This window comes from Haliotis rufescens, unplaced genomic scaffold (assembly GCF_023055435.1).
Source record: "Haliotis rufescens isolate VD_foot unplaced genomic scaffold, xgHalRufe1.0.p SCAF_118, whole genome shotgun sequence".
Taxonomy (NCBI): Eukaryota; Metazoa; Mollusca; class Gastropoda; order Lepetellida; family Haliotidae; genus Haliotis; species Haliotis rufescens.
The window spans coordinates 90,553-117,995 of NW_025963800.1; the positions used below are offsets into that span (position 1 = coordinate 90,553).

Genomic DNA, 27,443 nt, shown 5'->3' on the forward strand with positions numbered 1-27,443 from the left:
GATGGCAAGGAAAGTCAACATCTTCATGACGGTCCAGATGGTATGGAAAGTCAAGATCTCCATGACGGTCAAGATGACAAGGAATGTCAAGATCTCCATGATGGTCCAGATTGCAAGGAAAGTCAAGATCTCCAAGACGATTCAGATGGCAAGGAACGTCAAGATCTCAAAGGCGGCCAAGATTGCAAGGAAAGTCAAGATCTCCATGAAGGTCAAGATTGCAAGGAAAGTCAAGATCTCCAAGACGGTCCAGATGGCAAGGAAAGTCAAGATCTCCCAGAGGATCCAGATGGCAAAGAAAGTCAAGATCTCCAAGACGATCCAGATGACAAGGAAAGTCAAGATCTCGCAGACGATCAAGATAGCAAGGAACGTCAATATCTCCAAGACGATCGAAATGGCAGGGAAAGTCAAGATCTCCAAGACGGTCCAGTTGGTATGGAACGTCAAGATCTCCAAGACGATCCAAATGGCAAGGAAAGTCAAGATTTCCATGACGATCCAGATGGCAAGGAAAGTCAAGATCTCCCAGAGGATCCAGAAAGCAAGGAACGTCAAGATCTCCAAGGCGGTCAAGATGGCAAGGAACGTCAACATCTCCAAGAATGTCAAGATGGCAAGGAAAGTCAAGATCTCCCAGAGGATCCAGATGGCAAAGAAAGTCAAGATCTCCAAGACGATCCAGATGACAAGGAAAGTCAAGATCTCGCAGACGATCAAGATAGCAAGGAACGTCAATATCTCCAAGACGATCGAAATGGCAGGGAAAGTGAAGATCTCCAAGACGGTCCGGTTGGTATGGAACGTCAAGATCTCCAAGACGATCCAAATGGCAAGGAAAGTCAAGATCTCCCAGAGGATCCAGAAAGCAAGGAACGTCAAGATCTCCAAGGCGGTCAAGATGGCAAGGAACGTCAACATCTCCAAGAATGTCAAGATGGCAAGGAAGTTCAAGATCTCCAAGACGGTCCAGATGGTATGGAAAGTCAAGATCTCCAAAACAGTCAAGATGGTGAGGAAAGTCAAGATCTCTAAGACGGTCAAAATGGCAAGGAAAGTCAAGATCTCCATGACGATCCAGATGGGAAGGAAAGTAAAGATTTTCAAGACGGTCAATATGGTAAGGAAAGTCAAGATCTCCAAGACGATCCAGATAACAAGGAACGTCAAGATCTCCAAGACGGTCAAGATGGCAAGGAAAGTCAAGATCTCCAAGACGGTCAAGATGGCAAGGAAAGTCAAGATCTCCTAGACGATCCAGATGACAAGTAAAGTCAAGATCTCCAAGACGGTCCAGATGGCAAGGAAAGTCAAGACTCCAAGACGATCCAGATGACAAGGAAAGTCAAGATCTCACAGACGATCAAGATAGCAAAGAATTCAATATCTCCAAGCCGATCGAAATGGCAAGGAAAGTCAAGATCTCCAAGACGATCCAGATGGCAAGGAAAGTCAAGATCTCCAATGCGATCCAGATAGCAAGGAACGTCAAGATCTCCAAGGCAGTCAAGATGGCAAGGAAAGTCAAGATCTCCAAGATGATTCAGATGGCAAGGAATGTCAAGATCTCCAAGAAGGTAAAGATGGCAAGGAACGTCACGATCTCCAAGACGCGCCAGATGGTAAGGAAAGTCAAGATCTCCAAGACGATCCAGATGGCAAAGTACGTGAAGATCTCCAAGACGGACCAGATGGCAAGGAAAGGCAAGACCTCCAAGACGATCCAGATGGCAAGGAACGTCAAGATCTCCAAGGCGGTCAAGATGGCAGAAAGTCAAGATCTCCAAGAAGGTCAAGATGGTAAGAAAGGTCAAGTTCTCCATGACGATCCAGATGGTAAGGAAAGTCAAGATCTCCAAGACGATCCAGATAGCAAGGAACGTCAAGATCTCCAAGGCAGTCAAGATGGCAAAGAAAGTCAAGATCTCCAAGACGATTCAGATGGCAAGGAATGCCAAGATCTCCAAGAAGGTAAAGATGGCAAGGAACGTCACGATCTCCAAGACGCTCCAGATGGTAAGGAAAGTCAAGATCTCCAAGACGGTCCAGATGGCAAGGAAAGTCAAGATCTCCAAGAGGATCCAGATGGCAAAGAACGTCAAGATCTCCAAGGCGGTCAAGATGGCAGAAAGTCAAGATCTCCAAGAAGGTCAAGATGGCAAGAAAGGTCAAGTTCTCCATGACGATCCAGATGGCAAGGAAAGTCAAGATCTCCAAGACGATCCAGATAGCAAGGAACGTCAAGATCTCCAAGGCAGTCAAGATGGCAAAGAAAGTCAAGATCTCCAAGACGATTCAGATGGCAAGGAATGTCAAGATCTCCAAGAAGGTAAAGATGGCAAGGAACGTCACGATCTCCAAGACGCTCCAGATGGTAAGGAAAGTCAAGATCTCCAAGACGGTCCAGATGGCAAGGAAAGTCAAGATCTCCAAGAGGATCCAGATGGAAAGGAACGTCAAGATCTCCAAGGCGGCCAAGATGGCAAGGAATGTCAAGATGTCCACGACGGTCAAGATGGCAAGGAAAGTCAAGACTCCAAGGCGGTCCAGATAGCAAGGAAAGCCAAGATCTCCAAGACGATCAAGATGGCAAGGAAAGTCAAGATTTTCAAGCGGTCCAGATGGTAAGGAAAGTCAAGATCTCCAAAACGATCCAGATGTGAAGGAAAGTAAAGAACTCCAAGACGGTCCAGTCGGCAAGGAAAGTCAAGATCTCCAAGACAATCCAGATGGCAAAAAACGTCAAGATCTCCAAGACGGTAAAGATGGCAAGGAACGTCAAGACTCCAAGACGGTCAAGGTGGTAAGGAATGTAAAGATCTCAAAGACGATCCAGATGGCAAGGAACGTCAAGATCTCCAAGACGGTCAAGATGGCAAGGAAAGTCAAGATCTCCAAGAAGGTCAAGATGTTCAGGAAGGCCAAGATCTCCAAAACGGTCCAGATGGTATGGAAAGTCAAGATCTCCAAGACGGTCAAGATGGCAAGGAAAGTCAAGATCTCGCAGACGATCAAGATAGCAAGGAACTTCAATATCTCCAAGCTGATCGAAATGGCAAGGAAAGTCAAGATCTCCATGACGATCCAGATGGCAAGGAAAGTCAAGATTTCCAAGACGGTCCAGATGGGAAGGAACGTTAAGATCTCCAAGACGGTCAAGATGGCAAGGAACGTCAAGACTCCAAGACGGTCCAGATGGTAAGGAATGTAAAGATCTCAAAGACGATCCAGATGGCAAGGAAAGTCAAGATCTCCAAGGCGGTCAAGATGGCAAGAGTCAAGATCTCCAAGAAGGTCAAGATGTTAAGGAAGGTCAAGATCTCCATGACGGTCCAGATGGGAAGGAACGTCAAGATCTCCAAGACGGTCAAGATGGCAAGGAACTTCAAGATCTCCAAGACAGTCAAGATGGTAAGGAAAGTCAAGATCTCAAAGACGATCCAGATGGGAAGGAACGTCAAGACTCCAAGACGGTCCAGATGGTAAGGAAAGTGAAGATCTCCAAGACGATCCAGATGGCAAGGAACGTCAAGATCTCCAAGACGGTCCAGATGACAAGGAATGTAAAGATCTCCAAGACGGTCCAGATGGTATGGAAAGTCAAGATCTCCAAGACGGTCCAGAACACAAGGAAAGTCAAGATCTCCATAACGGTCCAGAATGCAAGGAAAGGGAAGATCTCCAAGACGATCAAGATGGCAAGGAAAGTCAAGATCTCCAAGACAATCCAGATGGCAAAGAACGTCAAGATCTCCAAGACGGTAAAGATGGCAAGGAACGTCAAGACTCCAAGACGGTCCAGATGGTAAGGAATGTAAAGATCTCAAAGACGATCCAGATGGCAAGGAACGTCAAGATCTCCAAGAAGGTCAAGATGTTAAGGAAGGTCAAGATCTCCATGACGGTCCAGATGGGAAGGAACGTCAAGATCTCCAAGACGGTCAAGATGGCAAGGAACTTCAAGATCTCCAAGACAGTCAAGATGGTAAGGAAAGTCAAGATCTCAAAGACGATCCAGATGGTAAGGAAAATCAAGATCTCCAAGAGGATCCAGATGTGAAGGAAAGTAAAGAACTCCAAGACGGTCCAGTCGGCAAGGAAAGTCAAGATCTCCAAGACAATCCAGTTGGCAAAGAACGTCAAGATCTCCAAGACGGTAAAGATGGCAAGGAACATCAAGATTCCAAGACGGTCAAGATGGTAAGGAATGTAAAGATCTCAAAGACGATCCAGATGGAAAGGAACGTCAAGATCTCCAAGGCGGTCAAGATGGCAAGGAAAGTCAAGATCTCCAAGAAGGTCAAGATGTTCTGGAAGGCCAAGATCTCCAAAACGGTCCAGATGGTATGGAAAGTCAAGATCTCCAAGACGGTCAAGATGGCAAGGAAAGTCAAGATCTCCAAGACGATCCACATGGCAAGGAAAGTCAAGATATCCAAGGCGGTCAAGATGGCAAGGAATCTCAAGATCTCCATGACGGTCAAGATGGTAAGGAAAGTCAAGATCTCCAAGACGATCCAGATGGCAAGGAAAGTCAAGATATCCAAGGCGGTCAAGATGGCAAGGAATGTCTAGATCTCGCAGACGATCAAGATAGCAAGGAACTTCAATATCTCCAAGCCGATCGAAATGGCAAGGAAAGTCAAGATCTCCATGACGATCCAGATGGCAAGGAACGTCAAGATCTCCAAGACGGTCAAGATGGTAAGGAACTTCAAGATCTCCAAGACAATTCAGATGTGAAGGAAAGTAAAGAACTTCAAGACGGTCCAGTCGGCAAGGAATGTCAAGATCTCCAAGAAAATCCAGATGACAAGGAACGTCAAGATCTCCAAGACGGTAAAGATAGCAAGGAAAGTCAAGATCTCCAAGACGGTCCAGATGGTATGGAAAGTCAAGATCTCCAAGACGGTCCAGATCACAAGGAAAGTCAAGATCTCCATGACGGTGCAGATTGCAAGGAAAGTGAAGATCTCCAAGACGATCCAGATGGCAAGGAAAGTCAAGATCTCCGAGACGATCCATATGGCAAGGAAAGTGAGGATCTCCAAGACGGTCCAGATGGCAAGGAAAATCAAGATCTCCAAGACGATCCAGATGGCAAGGAAAGTCAAGATATCCAAGGCGGTCAAGATGGCAAGGAATGTCAAGATCTCGATGACGGTCAAGATGGCAAGGAAAGTCAAGATCTCCAAGACGATCCAGATGGCAAGGAACGTCAAGATCTCCAAGACAATCCAGATGGCAAAGAACGTCAAGATCTCCAAGACGGTAAAGATGGCAAGGAACGTCAAGATTCCAAGACGGTCAAGATGGTAAGGAATGTAAAGATCTCAAAGACGATCCAGATGGCAAGGAACGTCAAACTCTCCAAAACGGTCAAGATGGCAAGGAAAGTCAAGATCTCCAAGACGATCCAGATGGCAAGGAACGTCAAGATCTCCAAGGCGGTCAAGATGGTAAGGAAAGTCAAGATCTCCAAGATGTTCCAGTTGGCAAGGAAAGTCAAAATCTCCAAGACAATCCGGATGGTAAGGAACGTCAAGATCTCCAAGACGGTCAAGATGGCAAGGAAAGTCAAGATCTCCAAGACGGTCCAGATGGCAAGGAAAGTCAAGATTTCCAAGACGATCCAGATGGCAAGGAAAGTGAAGATCTCCAAGACGATCCAGATGGCAAGGAAAGTCAAGATCTCCAAGACGATCCGGATGGCAAGGAACGTCAAGATCTCCAAGACGATCCGGATGGCAAGGAACGTCAAGATCTCCAAGACGGTCAAGATGGCAAGGAAAGTCAAGATCTCCAAGATGGTCCAGATGGCAAGGAAAGTCAAGATCTCCAAGACGTTCCAGTTGGCAAGGAAAGTGAAAATCTCAAAGACGATCCAGATGGCAAGGAAAGTCAAGATCTCCAAGACGGTCAAGATGGCAAGAAAGTCAAGATCTCCATGACGGTACAGGTGGCAAGGAAAGTCAAGATCTCCAAGACGACCCAGATGGGAAGGAACGTCAAGATCTCCAAGACAGTCAAGATGGTAAGGAAAGTCAAGATCTACAAGACGGTCAAGATGGCAAGGAAAGTCAAGATCTCCAAGACGATCCAGATGTGAAGGAACGTCAAGATCTGCAAGACAATCATGATGGTAAGGAAAGTTAAGATCTCCAAGGTGGTCAAGATGGCAAGGAAAGTCAAGATCTCCAAGACGATCCAGATGGCAAGGAACGTCAAGATCTCCAAGACAATCCAGATGGCAAAGAACGTCAAGATCTCCAAGACGGTAAAGATGGCAAGGAACGTCAAGATTCCAAGACGGTCAAGATGGTAAGGAATGTAAAGATCTCAAAGACGATCCAGATGGCAAGGAACGTCAAACTCTCCAAAACGGTCAAGATGGCAAGGAAAGTCAAGATCTCCAAGACGATCCAGATGGCAAGGAACGTCAAGATCTCCAAGGCGGTCAAGATGGTAAGGAAAGTCAAGATCTCCAAGATGTTCCAGTTGGCAAGGAAAGTCAAAATCTCCAAGACAATCCGGATGGTAAGGAACGTCAAGATCTCCAAGACGGTCAAGATGGCAAGGAAAGTCAAGATCTCCAAGACGGTCCAGGTGGCAAGGAAAGTCAAGATCTCCGAGACGATCCAGTTGGCAAGGAAAATCAAAATGTCCAAGACGATCCAGATGGCAAGGAACGTCAAGATCTCCAAGACGGTCAAGATGGCAAGAAAGTCAAGATCTCCATGACGGTACAGGTGGCAAGGAAAGTCAAGATCTCCAAGACGACCCAGATGGGAAGGAACGTCAAGATCTCCAAGACAGTCAAGATGGTAAGGAAAGTCAAGATCTCCAAGACGGTCAAGATGGCAAGAAAGTCAAGATCTCCATGACGGTACAGGTGGCAAGGAAAGTCAAGATCTCAAAGACGATCCAGATGGCTAGGAAAGTCAAGATCTCCAAGAAGGTCCAGATGGCAAGGAAAGTCAAGATCTCCATGACGGTCCAGGTGGCAAGGAAAGTCAAGATCTCCATGGCGGTCCAGATGGCAAGACACTTTAAGACCCAAAGACGGTCCAGATCGCAAGGAAAGTTAAGACTCAAAGACGGTCCAGATTGCAAGGCAAGTTAAGACTCCAAGACGGTCAAGACGGTTGAGAGTGCTAAGGAGATCAATCTTGAGTCTAACGGTGCAATGCCCGGATCTGCCTTTAATACTTGATGCGTTGAACACAACATCAAACGTCAGGTCAGGTTTCCCTCGTAATACCATACGTGTTGAGAATACAACTAACCTGATACTGTGGCATTTGCGGCCAAATTATGTCGTACCTACAAATGAACAAGAGTTACGTCCCTTGAAGAACTGTCCACATTTAAACTGTCGGGAAACATCGGACGTGAAACTGATATCTCGAGCAGATGCAGTTGTATTTGATGTTTATTTTAAAATCGGACCTGACAATAAACCGGCCAGATACCCAGAACAGACATTAGGTGGGGTTTCAGGGAAGAGGTAGTGTTGTAAGAAGGGGCAGGGTTATATGGGTGGGGTAGTGTTGTAAGAAGGGGTGGGGTAGTGTTGTAACAAGGGGCAGGGTTATATGGGTGTGGTAGTGTTGTAAGAAGGGGTGGGGTAGTGTTGTAAGAAGGGGCAGGGTTATATGGGTGGGGTAGTGTTGTAAGAAGGGGTGGGGTAGTGTTGAAAGAAGGGGCAGGGTTATATGGGTGAGGTAGTGTTGTAAGAAGGGGTGGGGTAGTGTTGTAAGAAGGGGTGGGGTAGTGTTGAAAGAAGGGGCAGGGTTATATGGGTGGGGTAGTGTTGTAAGAAGGGGTGGGGTAGTGTTGTAAGATGGGGTGGGGCTATAGGGACGGGGTTGAGTTGTAAGAAGGACCGGGGTTTCACGGACGGGGTAGTGTTGTTAGAAGGGGTAGGGTTATATGGGTGGGGTAGTGTTGTAAGAAGGGGTGGGGTAGTGTTGAAAGAAGGGGCAGGGTTATATGGGTGAGGTAGTGTTGTAAGAAGGGGTGGGGTAGTGTTGTAAGAAGGGGTGGGGTAGTGTTGAAAGAAGGGGCAGGGTTATATGGGTGGGGTAGTGTTGTAAGAAGGGGTGGGGTAGTGTTGTAAGATGGGGTGGGGCTATAGGGACGGGGTTGAGTTGTAAGAAGGACCGGGGTTACACGGAAGGGGTAGTGTTGTTAGAAGGGGTAAGGTTATGGGGATGGGATAGTACTGTAAAAAGGAGTGGGGACATAGGGTTGGAGTAATGTTGTAAGAAGGACCGTGGTTTCACGGATGGGGTAGTGTTGTTAGAAGGGGTAGGGTTATGGGGATGGGATAGTGTTGTAAAAAGGAGTGGGGACATAGGGTTGGGGTAATGTTGTAAGAAGGACCGGGGTTACATGGAAGGGGGTGTGTTGTAAGTATTGGAGAAAACACTTTCACTGGGCTACAGATATGGTTGCGAGTTTGATCCTCGGGAATATAAAGGGGTGAGATCACATATTGAAGGGGTGGTGTTGTAAGAAAGGGTGAGTTGACAGGGAAGGGGTGGTGTTGTAAAAAGGGGTGAGATCCCATATTGAAGGGGTGGTGTTGTAAGAAGGGGTGAGTTGACAGGAAATGGGTGGTGTTGCTAGAAGGGGTGAGATCACATATTGAAGGGGGTGTTGTTAGAAGGGGTTAGTTGACAGAGACGGGGTGAGTTGACAAGGAAGGGGTGGTGTTGTAAGAAGGGGTGAGTTGACAAGGAAGGGGTGGTGTTGTTAGAAGGGGTGAGTTGACAGAGAAGGGGTGAGTTGACAAGGAAGGGGTGGTGTTGTAAGAAGGGGTGAGTTGACAAGGAAGGGGTGGTGTTGTTAGAAGGGGTGAGTTGACAAGGAAGGGGTGGTGTTGTTAGAAGGGGTGAGTTGACAGAGAAGGGGTGGTGTTGTTAGAAGGGGTGAGTTGACAAGGAAGGGGTGGTGTTGTAAGAAGGGGTGAGTTGACAGGGAAGGGGTGTTGTGATATGTATGTGTGTGTGTGTGTGTGTGTGTGTGTGTGTGTGTGTGTGTGTGTGTGTGTGTGTGTGTGTGTGTGTGTGTGAGTTGACAGGGAAGGGGTGTTGTGATATGTGTGTGTGTGTGTGTGTGTGTGTGTGTGTGTGTGTGTGTGTGTGTGTGTCTTTTGGGTGTCGACCTTTCCACACGATTGTGCCAAATGTCTTTCATACAGGGTTCGTTGGGATACAATGAAATAATACTATTGCTGTGTATACTGCTATCATAATGATACTAAATTAGTGACATGCTTATAGATTCTAATTCAGGTTCTTAAAGTTACATTGAAACATTAAAAACATAAATCTTGGTTGTGTAAGATAGGTTTATTGACAAAGCAATGCCTCTACACTTTTTAACATTCTTTTATGTGGATGACGTAGCTTGGGATATCAGCTCAACCTGAAAACAAGAGAGAAATTTACATTACAAGTGATTCTCTATATTCTTCCAGGCTCACAAAAAAAGCTCATGATTAACAAACGAGCAAGCAGGCATGAGCTAGCCTCTTGTATGATCCATTGCATAGAGGGTAAAGAGACTGTTGAGGAATGGTCATTTGATGTCATCTTAAACAAAATAGGATAGTTTTGACAATATCACGAAGCTCAAAGATCGCTGGAATATTGCAAAATGCAGTTTACAGCTAAATTCACGCACTGTTTAATGCAAGTCATGTAATAAGGAAATAACTATCTTGGATCAGACAAAAATAAACATTAATTAACATACCGTCGTCGAACTCCGCTTATGCACAGCTGTAACATGAAAATAAACATCAGAATTACAATTTGAGCCTTATGAAAAACATCTCTGACATATCGAATTTTAAGGCTTAGATTACATTTCAGTTTTGTTTGAGTAAACTTATTCAATAAATACTATTGGACCGGTTGGACCTACAATCACAATCACAGTTCAATGATTCTAATGCAATTTATCAAAAATATTTTTTTTAAATGCAATTAACATTGGAAGAAATGTTATAATGTCTAATTCTATGTTCTATTGAGAGGTAATTAATTGGTCGTTGCCATTGCTGGTTGTTTTATTAAGGAAATGCTTCAGTTACAAATTCCTACCAGAATGTTGGATCCACCCCCAAAGATGGGCAAGCAGATGGTGACGAGCTGTATGCTAACGTCCCTTCCGAAGTAAATGAAGTAGTGTTGTAGATTGCAATGTTTCTGAAAGAAGAAGTTTGCAAATAGTCATCTTAAATGTAAGAGTACGCAGATTAACATCTCTCTTCAATCAGATGGACTCTTCAAATGAAACTGGATCCTGACTTGATGAAAAACTCGTCGTGTGTATAATTTCTATATCATCATAAGATGCAGCCCTCAAATGGTCGGTCCTGATAACCAAATCGTAAGTCTTAAGACAAAAGGGTGAGTGAGTGAGTGAGTGAGTTGGGTTTAACGCCGCTTTTAACAGTATTCCAGTTATATCACGGCGTGTCAGCTTAATGAGGGAGGAAAGCCCGAAGTGATGCAGGTCTCAGACGTTTACCACTTTGATGAAACCCACGGGCACGGGTATGGTACTGACAAACCTAGAAACATAATCGGGGCGAACCGGGATTCGAACCCACAATCATAGGTTTCTGGCGTGCCCAAGGGACGCAACTCTGCACAGCGAATCGCGGGGCCTTAGACGACTGGGCCACCCGTGCCCCCTTAAGACAAAAGAATACAAGTGTTTCCGATCCATCTTAGAGGAGATGGACAGTAATACCTTGTTGTCACACACAATTGTTTGTGTTTACGTCAGACCCAAATGGGATCTCCACAATGCCATCTGACATGGAAAGGAGTGTGTGGGATACCAGATGACAAGCATTTACCTTATCAAACAAGCAATATAGAACAAACTGAAAAATGATTAAAAGCTACATGTTCTGACTGAAAACAAAGCTCAGTGCTAGAATTGTTTTACAAAAACTGAGGATTGATGTAAAAGTATGTTCATAATGTTTCACTTATTGTGAGAAAGATTTACACGCCGACCGGATTGTATGTTCCAGACTCGATTATTTACAGACCGCCGCCATGTAGCTTGAACATTGCTGGGTGCGGCGTCAAACAACAAGCAAACAAACAAACAAACAAACTTCACCCTGATATGACTCCAGGGGAGATGCATGCAAAAGCGGTTACTTAAATACGTATGATGACAATGTATTGGCTCGGTCAACATCTAAGATAACATTTTAGAAGTAAGGATGCTCGTTTCATCTAACTGCATTATCGCATATCAAGTCCTATCATATCAATAATATTTACTCACGCATCGTTTTGGTTGACAACGTAGAGCAGGGAGTTACAGGGGTTGACTCCGATGGAACCACATTGGTTGCTTAAACTCGGCTGCCTTATCTGCCTGAAGGAAAAGGTGGCGGGGAAGACAACATACACGGAACCCGTTGCCTCCTCACAAAACGCAAAACGACCTGTATGAGAGAAATAGAGACTGGATGTATGAAACTGTTAGGCTTGGAGAGCTGAGGACCTCTCTACCTCTCTACCTCTCTACCCGTGACGACGTAAATTAGGAATCAGGCGGTCGCAATGCTGTGATTTAAATGATTATGTGTATTGTAGTGTTATATGTCAACCCTTGATTTATGGGATAACTTCGACATTGAATATTTTCACTCATTCAACCACAAGTGTAATGGGGCATAACGTATTTACAAACAGGATAATCTTGTCCACATCAAACGTGCAGGTCACATGTTGTGCATTAATGTTCAATTAATTTACACAAGACCTCAATATCAACGAGTAATGAGTCATTACTTGCCGTGTGACAATGAAGCCATACATAGAAGGTCTGATTTGACAAGAGTTGAAAGGAACTCGTTCAAGTAATGTCCTGTGTTGAATCGTCTTTATTCGAAACTTTCCATCTGTGTCACCTCTAATTCGAACCATTATGTTCGAGTCACAACCTTGTTCCAAACATTCAATACATCAAATGATTCCCCCTCTAAACATATGAATAACATATGAATAACATATGAATAACATATGCATAACATATGAATAACATATGAATAACATATGCATAACATATGCATAACATATGAATAACATATGCATAACATATGAATAACATATGAATAACATATGCATAACATATGAATAACATATGAATAACATGAATAACATATGAATAACATATGCATAATATATGAAAAACATATGCATAACATATGAAAAACATACGAATAATGATTGCTTTGCGTTTAAAGTATAAGGATGGTTTGCGTTCTGTAGACTAGGGTCATTTGTATCCTGTCTGTATGCAAACACAGCCCAAAGTTCCAACGGTATTAACTATCGGATTAGTTGGAGCATCAAAATTATGTAAGCAATTTAGGCCAAATGTCCAATTTCAATAATCATAACAGTTCGCTGCTTACAGCATTGTACAATTCCGTTTGTAAAGCATGTCTTTTCTGAGAATAACTATCAAATGGTGACGATGGCGACCGTATCCTGTTCCACCAGTGGCATCCGTCACTAACAAATGCAAAGTAAGTCAAGTCACGGCGACCAGTAACACAAGAGTGATACAGCAACTAGATGTTATTTATATGAATATAAAGGCATTATACCTACCAACATCGAGTACTACAAAAGACGCAATTTGCACTACAAAAAAGACTTCTATCACCGGAGGACCTGCAGCAGACAGTGCCAAGATATTCAAACCGAGGCTCATGTACACAACACTGCAACCAAAAAAGTATTGCATTTCAATTGTCTTGGTGAATTTGAAGACACAAACCTTCATCTGCAGTTCAAAATACTTAAAGCGGTCATCGGCTAAAGATAGATAAATACATACAGAATATAATAATTCAAAGCATATATCCAAGACATTTTCGTGAGGGGGGTGGCGGGGGTTGAGGGCGGGCACAAAATGTCTGTAAATGTAAGTAATGTTGATAGTAACTCTTAGTCAGCACTTTGTTACTACATCAGTGACATTGTGTATTCTGTGTATGGCATATCTATTTGTGTTGTACATACTACCGTGGCATTTTGGACAGGGTAACTATCAAGGAGTGCTACACAGTTTGAAATAGTCTGTATGTGTCTGTCTGTCTGGACTGACACTACCACCGAATGAGAAAGTAATAATACACTTAGAGAGCGCATTTACATTTGAAATGGATATAATGTTGTCTTGCTCTAACTTAAATGTACCAGATTGTTTGAATAGAAAATTTAAGATAAGTCTATTGAATAAAAATTGAAAAATATGTCTGGCAAATGCAAAATATCTGGGTTGAACATTATATAAACCATACCTGACAGTGGTTATTATCGGTCACAGACATTACGCAATCTCTCCCGATGACGTATTCTATGTATGTGATTAACATCTTGGCATAGCTGTATACAGTAAATACATCCCGGGATATCCGTCATAACTGCGTGCATTTAAAAACAATATGGACGTTTACGACCTTGTTTTGGAGTGCACATACCCGTTAAAGATCTGAATCTGTCCGGTCGGGCCAGTAATGTCGATAACCTTGTTGATATCTGTAGTGGTCCTATTGAAGGAATAGATGCCATTCCGAGACGCATCACCGTTGAACGAAATGGCTACATAGTCTTGGTCTGTGGCAGGATTGTACGCAATCCCAGTACCTACTGGCCCAGCTGTTAGTAGAGCATCTAGTAACAAATAAATGACAAACTGTAACTGGGAAATAGTTGTGGCAGTCACAAGTTCACTAGTGTCAAAGCAATCTTCCCACCAACAAGCTAAATGGTCGTTCCCTGATAGCATATTACTATGTTGAAAACGGCCAACCCCAACATGATAAATGGTCGTTCCCTGACAGTATACTGCTATGTTGAACACGGCCCACCCCAACATGATAAATGGTCGTTCCCTGACAGTTGATTTTTAACATTAGTATACAATGCATGACTGAACAGGACATTTTCACAACACACCCTTTGACATGAGAGGTCAAAACGTGGGAACGAGGTTGTCATACACATACCAGTAGTATCGCCTAATACGGTTTCCGATCCATCTTGTGCGCGACATCGAACTTGAAACGGGTTGTTTTTAAGGTAGTCAAACCCATAAGTAGCACCGTCGGGGAAAACAGACAATCTAGTTACATTCTCGCCTAATGTGAAGTCGTTTTGGATGACACCATTGGGGTCTACCACAGCAACATCAGGTTCATCACACGAAGCCACGAACACCGCACCGGTACCTTCAAGTATATAGCAGCCATATAGTTTTAGTGTATATTTTGCAGTTACATATTATTCTGAAATTTGCTAAACATTCACAGATAAAGATTGCAAGAAGTTACCTTAGTTGACAAATGAGAAATTATCTCGTGAGTCGACTTTTTCATCAGATCTTGGTACTTATTTTAGACGCCAGTCTCATACCATCAATGTATAGAAAGGCAAGCTTGAATAAGCCACACAATAACTATAACAAAGTTCTTATACGTTCTAAAACTTTGAGGGTTTTTTTTCATGTAAATGAACTTGACATGAAAATAATTCTAAAACTACAAAAAGATTGTTTCAAGTAAATGCAGGATTGTTCAGAATAATATTAAATTTGTTTGTTTTTTTAAACTAATATTAGAGTCAGTTGTAACCCAAGTAACACAAGGCCAAGGCCAACAAACATTTTGAGGTGTAAATTAGAAATGTTACGCTCAATACTCGTCTAAATTGCAGCACATAAAGAATAGTTGGTATACATAGCTATATAAAGTTAATATACATTTAAAATAGTTGATATATATATAATTAGTTGTCTGACATATCTTGTCAATTCGTTCTGTTTGTGAACAGGAATCCAAACACCACTAGATCTGCTATCATTTACTGGGACAGCGTGTGTCTCAAGGCAGCCTGGGTACTAGTGGGAATCAGTGCCAGGTTAATATAGAATTAGTTGAAGTGAATAAGCAAGCGCCCGCCTGGCTTAAGTTGTCTTCATCAAGATAAATAATAACTGTTTCGTTAAGGGATGCAGAATCTGAATCAATCGATGCCAATCTAGGCTCCGTAAATAGGTGTTCGTCAAATCAACAATGATATGAAGGTCAAGAGAACAATCTCGATCATTTGTCGAAACAGATTTCATTAAAAGGAAAACAAGTTGTGGTAAAAACTATATGAGTCAGTGATTTATCATTCGAAAATACTTGTAGCTTAAAGACCTACGCTCAGGGCAGTCTACTGGGGCGTCGGCTGTGACATTGGCGACATCCGCCATGAGGTCTTGTAAAGCGGTTTGGAAGCTTGTGACACGTGTTTCGAAGCAGTCGCTGGAGGCATCTGCAACAAGAATTATATTTTTTTATATACTACTTCAAACTCGGTTAATGATTAGACCTGGTCAAAAATTGGTGCCTAGCGTTTTACCGATTACATCCACGTTAATTTGATGCATCCCGGTTCTTAAACGTGCCAACCATGCTGCTAGTACTTGTAAACAATAAGAAATTAACAAAGTAAAAAAGTAACAAGGGCACACATAAGCCACAAGTGATCTGGAAAGACGAAATCCCGTTATTCTTCTTTAATGTACAGAGCTTTTTTCAAGTAAAAGAAAGAGATCGTCCCATTTAAAGAGTTTTTTAAAATTGTTTTTATATGCATCACTGTTACATTTTTTCCCATTACATCATCGTAAATTAGTTTACTTTATAACACACAGGATACTTTACTCACAAAGACTTGGCATTGTCTTTTAGGGGGCACGGGTGGCCCAGTCGTCTAAGGCGCCGCGATTCGCTGTGCAGAGTTGCGTCCCTTGGGCACGCCAGGAACCTATGATTGTGGGTTCGAATCCCGGTTCTCCCAAATTATGTGTTCACCGAAGTGGTAAACGTCTTAGACCTGCATCACTTCGGGCTTTCCTCCCACATTAAGCTGACACGCCGTGATATAACTGGATTACTGTTAAAAGCGGCGTTAAACCCAACTCACTCACTCACTCATTGTCTTTTACTTCCCCACGAATAGCTGGAATATTGCTGATGCGGCGTTCCGCAATACTCACTCCCTTATGTGTATCTTGATTAAAGTATATCAGTCAACTAATTGTTAAATACTTTGAATATACATATGTTGGTACATATATGTACCAAGTATGTGCTAAAGTTAGACATAATCTACTGAAACATAATGGAGGTATAACTTCCAGGGGTAGTAGTCAGGGGGTTACATGTAAGATCCATCTGAAAGGGCGGTCAGGGGGTTACATGTAACGTCCATCTGAAAGGGCGGTCAGGGGGTTACATGGAAGATCCATCTGAAAGGGCGGTCAGGGGGTTACATGTAACGTCCATCTGAAAGGGCGGTCAGGGGGTTACATGTAAGATCCATCTGAAAGGGCGGTCAGGGGGTTGCATGTAAGATCCATCTGAAAGGGCGGTCAGGGGGTTACATGTAAGGTCCATCTGAAAGGGCGGTCAGGGGGTTGGATGTCAGATCCATCTGAAAGGGCGGTCAGGGGGTTACATGTTACGTCCATCTGAGAAAGGGCGGTCAGGGGGTTGCATGTAAGATCCATCTGAAAGGGCGGTCAGGGGGTTACATGTAAGATCCATCTGAGAAAGGGCGGTCAGGGGGTTGCATGTAAGATCCATCTGAAAGGGCGGTCAGGGGGTTACATGTTACGTCCATCTGAGAAAGGGCGGTCAGGGGGTTGCATGTAAGATCCATCTGAAAGGGCGGTCAGGGGGTTACATGTAAGGTCCATCTGAAAGGGCGGTCAGGGGGTTGGATGTCAGATCCATCTGAAAGGGCGGTCAGGGGGTTGCATGTAAGATCCATCTGAAAGGGCGGTCAGGGGGTTACATGTAAGGTCCATCTGAAAGGGCGGTCAGGGGGTTGGATGTCAGATCCATCTGAAAGGGCGGTTAGGGGGTTGCATGTAAGATCCATCTGAAAGGGCGGTCAGGGGGTTACATGTAACGTCCATCTGAAAGGGCGGTCAGGGGGTTACATGTAAGATCCATCTGAAAGGGCGGTCAGGGGGTTACATGTAAGGTCCATCTGAGAAAGGGCGGTCAGGGGGTTACATGTTAGATCCATCTGAGAAAGGGCGGTCAGGGGGTTTCATGTAAGGTCCATCTGAGAAAGGGCGGTCAGGGGGTTACATGTAAGATCCATCTGAAAGGGCGGTCAGGGGGTTGCATGTAAGATCCATCTGAAAGGGCGGTCAGGGGGTTACATGTTACGTCCATCTGAGAAAGGGCGGTCAGGGGGTTGCATGTAAGATCCATCTGAAAGGGCGGTCAGGGGGTTGCATGTAAGATCCATCTGAAAGGGCGGTCAGGAGGTTACATGTAAGATCCATCTGAAAGGGCGGTCAGGGGGTTACATGTAAGTATAACCAGGGTATTTTGGAAAAAGGGGTTTTTAATATTTACTTAAAATATAGTTTACTAAATTAAGCTTTTGGGTAAAATATGGATGCATATGAGAGAAGTGACCGTACAGGGTGAGGGCATAACCCCTAGGGCAAGTGATGATTGGTTTTGCTTCTCTTAAGTGATAGAGTTTACCTTTCATTAGTACAATGAATTAGTAGAATTGGTCTTGCAATAAAAATGTCAGACGGGAGATAAATGGATGGAACAAAATTGTTAGTCTTGTGGTGGTCAAATAGTTCTGAGTATTACTGCTGGATTAGAATGTCAAAATAACATGATTAAGTATCTATTCGGTGCCTTCCAGTCTGACAGAGTATTTGATGGTATTTGATTATATGAGTATGTCCGAGTTGACCAATGACCCTAGGGAAGTAATCAAGGTGGTCAGTCGAGAAGAGTATTTGATGGTAAAACTAATTATAATGGAAATTGGGGTTCATTAGAGGAATGACTATTATGACTCATTTTTCATGATGTCAAATATGATTTTGGTGGGAGGAGCTAAAAGGATCACCGATAGTATTTTGGGAGTTGTCCGAGAGTGGTGCGGGGAGTCGGGAGCATACAGCTGAACAGAAAGGTTCACTGTGGTTTTGGGATCCCGAGTCAGAAAAGAAGTAGAGTTAACATTCATCAGAAAAAACATCAGGCTCTTCAACCATCATCTAGGTATGTGTTGTATTTATATCAGGCAACAACAAGAACTAATCTGAGGACCATGTGTACATATTTATGATTAATTCTATCATAAATAAAAAGAGGCTGGAGCAAACCATCTGACTTGTGATTTTCAAGAGAGCTACATCATCCCTAGAACCAAGGAGTAGTTGATAATACCAAGTGACCATAGGTAGAAGGGTAAAGTACCCGGAACCTAAGGTTACATATGGCGGAGTTGCTCTAAGATCACCGTACCATGCTCATCGCAAGTTTGAACGGTTTGCATCTACAGCGGAGTTGATGGACACTTGATGGTTGTTAGCCTGACACGAGCCGATGCTATTTGCCATTCACAGTAGGTGATGTCCTGTAAAGCGTGAATTGATTGTGAGGGATGTGTTTTGCCCTTGTATTGGTGAACTATGCTCACCAGCGTGACTATGGTTCACTGTCTGAAAGCCGTGGGTTGGTCAGTTTCCCATGAAGAGACTGTGTTATTGATTTCTTTGGTAGTACGGCTACTACCATAACAGTGATATTGATTTTCTAGTGTGGGACAGTCACACTGAAGGAGGACCCTTGCTGCACACTGGTGTGCATAGGAACTTTCTGCAGTATTATAAGACTGTTATTATCTCTCATCACCAAAAATGAGCACGAGAAGTCTTGAAATTATGATGTTGAATTTGGACATATTGTCAGGGAAGAACCAAAGTGACTCAAAATGTTTCATGACAATGAAAATTGTTCTGCCTCTGATATTACAGAGACAAATGACAGTTTATTTTCAGAAGGCCTTGGAAATAAGGACAAATTAGACAAGAGTTTTGCTGCTTTAGCAAGGGCTTTTTCCCTAAGTCAGTTTTCTCTTGAGAAATTCAATGGAAGTGATCCAGAAATTGCAAGTTCATGGTTAAGCAGATATGAGAAATTTAATTCTTTACATAATTATTCAGAAGAATGGACAAAGACAGCATTTGGTTTATGGTTAGACAAAAATGCTTTAAAGTGGCATGAAGCTCAGGACTTTAGTGACAATTCCTGGAATGAGGTGAAGACAGCTTTCCTTGCAAGGTACAAACTAAATTCAGCAAAAAGATATGAAAGACTAGACAAGCTTTATAATAGGAAACAGAAACAGTCTGAGGATTTTGAGGACTTTCTTTAAGAATTGCAATATGAGGCAAAACGTCTTGATAGACTGGACGACAACTGTCTCATGGATGCCGTCATTAGGAATTCTCAACCTCACATTAAACAGTTCATTTTGACAAGATTGCATGAGACCAAGGATCAAGTCCTGGAAAGTGCGAGAATAGCAGATGCTGCATTTGGACTGGCCACATCAGAGAATAACAGACTTGTGTCTGTTATAGAGGAGCTCGTTGGACAAGTATCCTTATTGACCAGTGCAGAAAATACTCAAACAGGAGGGAACTTTTCATATGAGCATCAGGATAACTCTATGTACAGAAAGCAGTACATTAAATCTGCAATTGAGTGTACTGATGACCAACAACCAGTGAAGAACGTGACACAAACATTCCGTCAATATCACAGAATTGGTTGTACATCAACACATGTTGATATCAGGGACATGAGTGACAATGATGTGCCCTGTGGACAAAACTGGAGCCCTGCTCCAAGGAATATGAACACGGAGGAGCATAGGGTGTCACAACCACAATTATGGAATATTTGTGGACAATGAGGTAGGACACATTTTAGTATGTCTGAGAGTCTTGTGAGATCTATGCGATGTTTTCAATGCTGTAGGATAGGCCACCTAAACAGATTCTACTTTTCTAATTAAGGCAAACGTGTGCAAGGGTTAACAGGGGCAGTGCTACATGTGGATTTGAGCCTGCCGCCAATATAGCAAATATTGATTTTGATAATGTTGGTAACATCATAGGCCACTCTTTTACAATGAGAAATAATACAGAACCAGATCATAGAAATGATAAGTGATTTGAGCGAGGTTGTTGTTTTGACTTGTAGTGTGGGCTTATCTCACAGCAGTATTAGGGTAAAGATATCTGGAAAGACTTACAGTGCCCTATGGGACTCAGGTGAAACTTTGAGCTGTATGAATTCAAATGTATTCTCATCTATTGGAGGTGAGAGTAGATTTCCTATAACAAAATGCGGTGTAAGGTCATTGGTTGGTGCAGATGGGAAACCATTAGATGTGTTAGGTGTATCTACAATTCCTCTTACAGTTGGTCAGCTATGTGTTGTACAGGACTTTCAGGTCTTTTAGCCTTATCAATTGATGTGTTGTTAGGCTTAGATTTCTTGAGAAGCCAGAGGCTAGCATTGATGTTAGCCATAATAGGTTGACTTTGTAGGATGGACTTACAGAGACAAATTTCATTGCCTATTCAGATTAATACCAACCTTGTTACATGTATATGTGATGTGGTACCACCACCACACATGAAACTTTGTTGCCGGTGTACATTAAGTTAGGCGTTGTTGAGCCGATTGAGTCTATTGCAGAATGGTTACATGTGTGAGGTGCTAGATATCTCACTTCATCTGTCAATCAAGTACCATTGTTTAGGTTGATGAACCCTGCTAGTTCAGAGATTAAGTTAGCAATAGGTGTCATTGAAGAAGTCGATATTGCCAATGTGTGTGGAGAGTTAGAAGACAGTGACAACACACATACCATGCCTATCACCACAGGTGACAAAGCATTCAACCATGTTGATATTGACAAGACTCATTGATTGACGGGAATATGGATATCCAAATATGAAATGGGAGTTGATAAGTCGTAGAGGAATGAGATACCAAGTCCGGGTGTCTCGAAAAGAGAAGGGGTCCTAAGTGAGTTTCTCAATTCAGAAATTGTGGAGGATTTCCATGTCAGAAGAACAATGACAGGGAAAGTGAAGAAAGAAAACAACAAAAAGTAAACAATAGAACTGCACGTAAGGAAGGGTGACAATCATATAGGTATATGATATACGGAGGATATGTAGATCCAAGGTTATAATAACAAGTTGGTTTTAGTCCCAAGTTATAGTGTCATGTGTCAAAGCAAATGGGTACCCAGATAGGAAATCAAGGATGATAATGAAAAGTCGTAGAGGTAACATGCCTACGCAGATATGAGATGATGAACAACGTCGTAGAGGTAACATGCCTACGTAGATATGAAATGATGGTAAGTCGTAGAGGTCACATGCCTACGCTGTCAAGCCGTGGAGGAGACATGCCCACGTAGTAATAATGTCGACAAGGACGTAGAGGAGACATGCCTACGTTATTTGAATATAAACACATAGATGAGGAAATGCCTATGCTGTTTCAAAGCTTGAAAGATCAAGTCTAGAGATGCCTGACAGTCTCTAGTGGTGAGGTAGATATGTTTCTACCTCAAGTTGCTGAGTATATTGAGGACAGTCGAAAGACTAACGATGAATTCACTCGGGACGAAGGACAGAGGGTCGATTTGTCTCGTAGCCTGGGTGAAGACCTATAAATCGGTCGTGGGATGTAGATGATTGGCCAATCATATTTGTACAGAAGAGTTTTGCCTAGTCAGAAGGCTGTTGTATACCTCCTGTTGAGGAGAGGAAATGTTTGAAGAGAGTACAGATGGAATATTAAAGAGTTTTTTGTTTTTTTTCATGAGTTATGATGCTGACACAGATACAGACACAGCAATAGGAGTGAAAAGGGACATACGGTTATATATATCTGCGATTGAAGATGTAAGAAATCAGAAGTTGTTTAAAAACAAGGCCGTTTTAACTTCAAAATATTCAACTGACCCACAAGTACAACATATTATTGATACATGAACTGGAACTGTATGAACATAAGCGCTGTGTTCTGCGGTTTACTTAATGTTGGTAGACATTATTTATGAGAGAGTAATATGTTGTATGGTACATTGGTGACGATCAATAGGGATTGTTGTTTATTGTTTTTCACTTAGGGAAGATATGGCTTCACAGGGATAACAGAGTGGGAATTGAGATCAGATCTAAAATCTGAGAGATTACTTGGATATTTGCGTTCTAAAGGACCCTTAGGCTTCGCACTTAAAGCTATGATGACACTACTCATGATGTGGAACCCATTGACGACATGCATTCCGGATATCTATCTCTGGGGTAATACCTTCAGATATATGGGACGACTTAACATACAAACAGACATGGTATCATACGTTTGCTATTGAATTGCCCAAGATCTCTAACTATCCGATTATGCTTAGAGAGATGTGAGGGAATATTAGTCTTCAGGCGAATCATACGTCCTGTGATGAGAATATGAGGGCTATATTGAATTTTACTTATCGCATACATGACGACACTTTCGAAGACATGTTGGAAGGGGTTACTTTGATCAGGAACATTATTCTTTGAGGTCAAATTGTTGGTTCTCAGACTCGCTCCAAGAGAGCATTGCTACCTTTTATTGGTGAATTCTCAAAGAATTTATTTGGTACCGCCGTGACAGTGGCGTGAACATAATACGACAACATATCAATATCTTATCCAATAGAATGAGAGCGGAAGAAGCAGCTTTTAACGTGTCACAAGATTACATGGGAACGTACAATATCCCATAGTTGTTTATGAATTGTGTAGACCTTCTACTCCACTACCTTGCACCATTGCTACTCAAACAGTTGCTGTTAGGGATGTAAAGTTAATCTATCCATTGGTTCCGCAGAGACCAGAGAACATTGCAATGTCACAGTTTTAGAAATTTAAGTAATCTCAGACATATTAGTGTCCTCTTGTATAAATGTTGATGTTATACTGTATTCAAGATGTTACTTTTACTACATGTTTTATGTTTTTGTGCTGACCTATATGCATTTATTTATAATATATATGAAGTGGTACACCTACCATATGAGAAAAACATATGTTGAATTTCATGAGAGAAAATCTATCCGTTATATGTTACCAGGATGTTGTATATGATGCATTGTATTGCACCTCAGGAGTTGATAGATTGCATGTGCCATCACTGCCCAATGAGACATTTGACAATATTCTATGTAGATGCATGTCCAGTGACCTTACGATAAGCTGATGTTGTTTTGATGTTGAAAAAAACCAAAACTATTGTGATTGTTGAGTCAGGTGAGATGTTGTTTGTTTACTGAGTATAGATGCTGAAGCTAAATTTCAACATTTACTTGAGAAATTATAAGAATAAACTGTTGTAATCTTCAGTTAAAGAGGACTTCATGGAGTGTAATACATGAATTTAAAGTAATTTCCTAATGATTTACAAATGACTGAATTTTTGGACAATTAACCCTTTTTGGACATCAGAGATTGGACTGTCAAAGATTTCACTGTCATACATGTAGGAATGAGCAACCTCATTCTATAAGATGATGGAGAGAATCATTTCTTAAATAAACTTCCAGGACATTTTTGATCATTTGATATGGAGAACTTTTTCCATTGGATCAAGACCATAAGAGTAAGAGTAAGTTGAATATGTTCTAGAACATACGGACATGGAACATGTTGATGATACAGAATAGTAAGATTATATATTGGATACACAGAACTCTGAAACTGATCATCAGTTGGTTATTGGTGTTGTGATACTATTGTGATTTTTTGCCTGAAGGAAAATGCTCATATGTCTTTATATAGAAAAAGCAAAAACTTTACAAAGAAACATAATTTGATTATGCCTTTATAAGTCTTGGCATGTTATTCTCAGATAGGTACAACCCAAGACAGATCCTATCTGAGACATTACCTTGTAAAATTTCATTGTATTGATTTTTCTGGTCCTCAGATACATACACACACAAGTTGTTACATATTGATATTGTACTATGGTATTTACATTTCATATTCTATTATCATTGGTCAATCGCATGGGACATGCTCTACAACGGGAAGGGCATGTATAACCAGGGTATTTTGGAAAAAGGGGTTTTTAATATTTACTTAAAATATAGTTTACTAAATTAAGCTTTTGGGTAAAATATGGATGCATATGAGAGAAGTGACCGTACAGGGTGAGGGCATAACCCCTAGGGCAAGTGATGATTGGTTTTGCTTCTCTTAAGTGATAGAGTTTACCTTTCATTAGTACAATGAATTAGTAGAATTGGTCTTGCAATAAAAATGTCAGACGGGAGATAAATGGATGGAACAAAATTGTTAGTCTTGTGGTGGTCAAATAGTTCTGAGTATTACTGCTGGATTAGAATGTCAAAATAACATGATTAAGTATCTATTCGGTGCCTTCCAGTCTGACAGAGTATTTGATGGTATTTGATTATATGAGTATGTCCGAGTTGACCAATGACCCTAGGGAAGTAATCAAGGTGGTCAGTCGAGAAGAGTATTTGATGGTAAAACTAATTATAATGGAAATTGGGGTTCATTAGAGGAATGACTATTATGACTCATTTTTCATGATGTCAAATATGATTTTGGTGGGAGGAGCTAAAAGGATCACCGATAGTATTTTGGGAGTTGTCCGAGAGTGGTGCGGGGAGTCGGGAGCATACAGCTGAACAGAAAGGTTCACTGTGGTTTTGGGATCCCGAGTCAGAAAAGAAGTAGAGTTAACATTCATCAGAAAAAACATCAGGCTCTTCAACCATCATCTAGGTATGTGTTGTATTTATATCAGGCAACAACAAGAACTAATCTGAGGACCATGTGTACATATTTATGATTAATTCTATCATAAATAAAAAGAGGCTGGAGCAAACCATCTGACTTGTGATTTTCAAGAGAGCTACATCATCCCTAGAACCAAGGAGTAGTTGATAAGCACAAGTGACCATAGGTAGAAGGGTAAAGTACCCGGAACCTAAGGTTACATAAGATCCATCTGAAAGGGCGGTCAGGGGGTTACATGTAAGATCCATCTGAGAAAGGGCGGTCAGGGGGTTATATGTAAGATCCATCTGAAAGGGCGGTCAGGGGGTTACATGTAAGGTCCATCTGAGAAAGGGCGGTCAGGGGGTTACACTGTGTAGACAGTCTCTGTACGTGTAGCTATTGGTATGTCAAGCTCCAATTCAAATTCATATTGTGGCGAAGTATAACATAATCCTATTTATGTAACAGGAATGCTTCCAATTATGTTTCACCACTAAAAACCTGGTAACAATTAGAGTCAATATGATCACAAGAAAAAGAGCACATTAAGTGTGAAACAGGATATGAAGTTCAATGTAGTTTAATGTAGTATATTTAGCCACTTACCCAGGCAGGGACATTGCTGGGCGATGATGTCCAAGGAGCAAGTAATGTCGCCGTCAATGCTTGAAAGTTCCGTGGCGAGGGCCAAAAGCTTTGTGCTTAGGCGGCCGCTTGGTGGACAGCTTGTATTTGTTCCTTGACAGAGGACAGATGCTGGTGTGGCGAGGACGGCCAGGAGGAGAAACGCGAAGCAGTTGGAGGAGAACATCTTCTTGATTCTTCAGCTACTGACAAGTATGATCGAGGGGCCTTATTTATACAGTTTGTTCGTATAGTGGGTCGCAGTTCTGGAGCCCCGCAGAGTCGCATGACTGTACAGCGTCACATGGCTGGGTCCATCTGTTTTCTATTGATTTCATGGAACAGTTTTTTTTCTTTTCTGTGGTCATAGGAAAGTAGGGTCTCATAATTTTCTAGTGATTCATTTTATGTAATTTACTGTATAACTGACACCACAGAAGTATGCATTTATTGCATGAACAGCGAGTTGTCATCATTATAACATGGACGCCTTTGCCGTAGACACGAACTGACATTGCGATCTATGTCCTGTCACAGAAGGTTTTTCCTAAAGTCTTAATAGCATGTTAGCAGCTTAATACGATACACCATCCATTTACAGTGTTTGTTTCAAATACTTCAACAGCTGTACTGCATATATGTGTTGTCATACAGTTGCTACAAAGAAATTGACTATTCATTCATTAGTTTAAGAAAGTATCCTACTTTTACCACCAAATACTGAAAAATGAATTCCTACTTTCTCAACATGTCTGGCCTGTTTTCATCAGTTAGCGTGTAGCAGTTTCGTTGGAATGATACATGTCACTTGTTGTCCCCAATGCTTCTTGTGTTTGGAGGTTTGGAGCCGGTTGTCACTTTTAATAATTCGAGTGAATGTATCAACTAATTAAATGTATTCTACAGTTATTATAGAAAATGGAAACTTGATGCCAATATTGCAAAAAGGTTGTTGTATTTGGTGGAGGTATAGCTAAAGTAAACATATCCTTCTTCTTTGGAGACAAAAAGTTAGAAATAGCTTAGAGTTACAATTAGCAGTGAATAAAATATCAGAAAAATAGACGATTTACGTAGGCTATTGAAAATTTTATTATACTGCTGTATGGATCCGAAGTCTTGGGATATGAAATAGCGGAAGCTTTGGAAAGAATCCACTAAACAATTAAATTTCTACTGGCCCGCGGACGACAGCCAGTCCTGTGTTCTAACAGTCGTATTTCGTTCACCCCAACATTGTAACTGGGTTGTACCAGCTTTTGAGAGAACAATGAACGTACTTGGCGTAGTACAGCCGCAACAAGCTCTAAGAGATTTTACTACAAATATTTTAAGCATATACCTACTTTTGAAAAATACCATTTGCTTCTTAAATCAGTATCATACCCACTACATCATCATCCCACTGAGACCGGAAGATGGAACAATACTCCTGGAGAAGATCGCTTATGTAACTTATGTAACTCACCAGGCTTTGCAGATGAATTTCACTATTTATTTCGTTATGATGCTTTTAGAAAACAAAGAATAACACTTATCGATAGTAAATACCTCATCTGCCCAAACATTTCGAATCTAAAACGCCTCTTATGTTTTCCTAAATGTAAATACTTAGAGCAGCTTGGTAGATTCCTAGCACTTATCAACAAAGAATGAAGTAAGAAGTCATATATACAGAATACAATCTGAAGTCGTATTAACTAATCGTGTATACTCATGGTTATATATAAATGTATACTCCCTTTCATCTTGATTCATTGATTCGCCGTTCCACGTGTTACGTATCGTATGTTAAACTATTGCTCATGTGCCAACGATGGTGTTAAAAAGAGAAATATAAGATATCGACGCAATAAATGGCAAAGAACAATATAGAATGAATCGTGGTTTATTTCACGATAAAACATTGCTCTATCATGAAGTCATTTCTCGAGATTCGAACACGCGCTCGCAACTTCATGACGTTGTATATATGACGACGTTATTTTTAAGAGGGGAGTGTCGAGTGAGCTGTTCTCATAGATGTTGCTAGGCAACGCAGATAAACGCGATGGCCGAACGATCGCATC

At 41.9% G+C, this 27,443-nt stretch overlaps 1 protein-coding gene across 1 annotated transcript; it reads right to left on the minus strand.

The window, feature by feature from the left end:
- Positions 1-9,341: 9,341 nt before the first annotated feature.
- LOC125378201 lies at positions 9,342-25,591 on the minus strand. Its single transcript, XM_048393202.1, has 9 exons — positions 25,357-25,591; positions 15,258-15,371; positions 14,060-14,281; positions 13,532-13,724; positions 12,657-12,769; positions 11,320-11,482; positions 10,113-10,217; positions 9,763-9,788; positions 9,342-9,432 (listed from the first exon to the last, which is right to left on the minus strand). The coding sequence occupies exons 1-8, from the start codon at positions 25,559-25,561 to the stop codon at positions 9,779-9,781; spliced, it is 1,125 nt and encodes a 374-aa protein (XP_048249159.1). The 5' UTR covers positions 25,562-25,591; the 3' UTR covers positions 9,342-9,432; positions 9,763-9,778.
- Between the last annotated feature and the right edge of the window lie 1,852 nt (positions 25,592-27,443).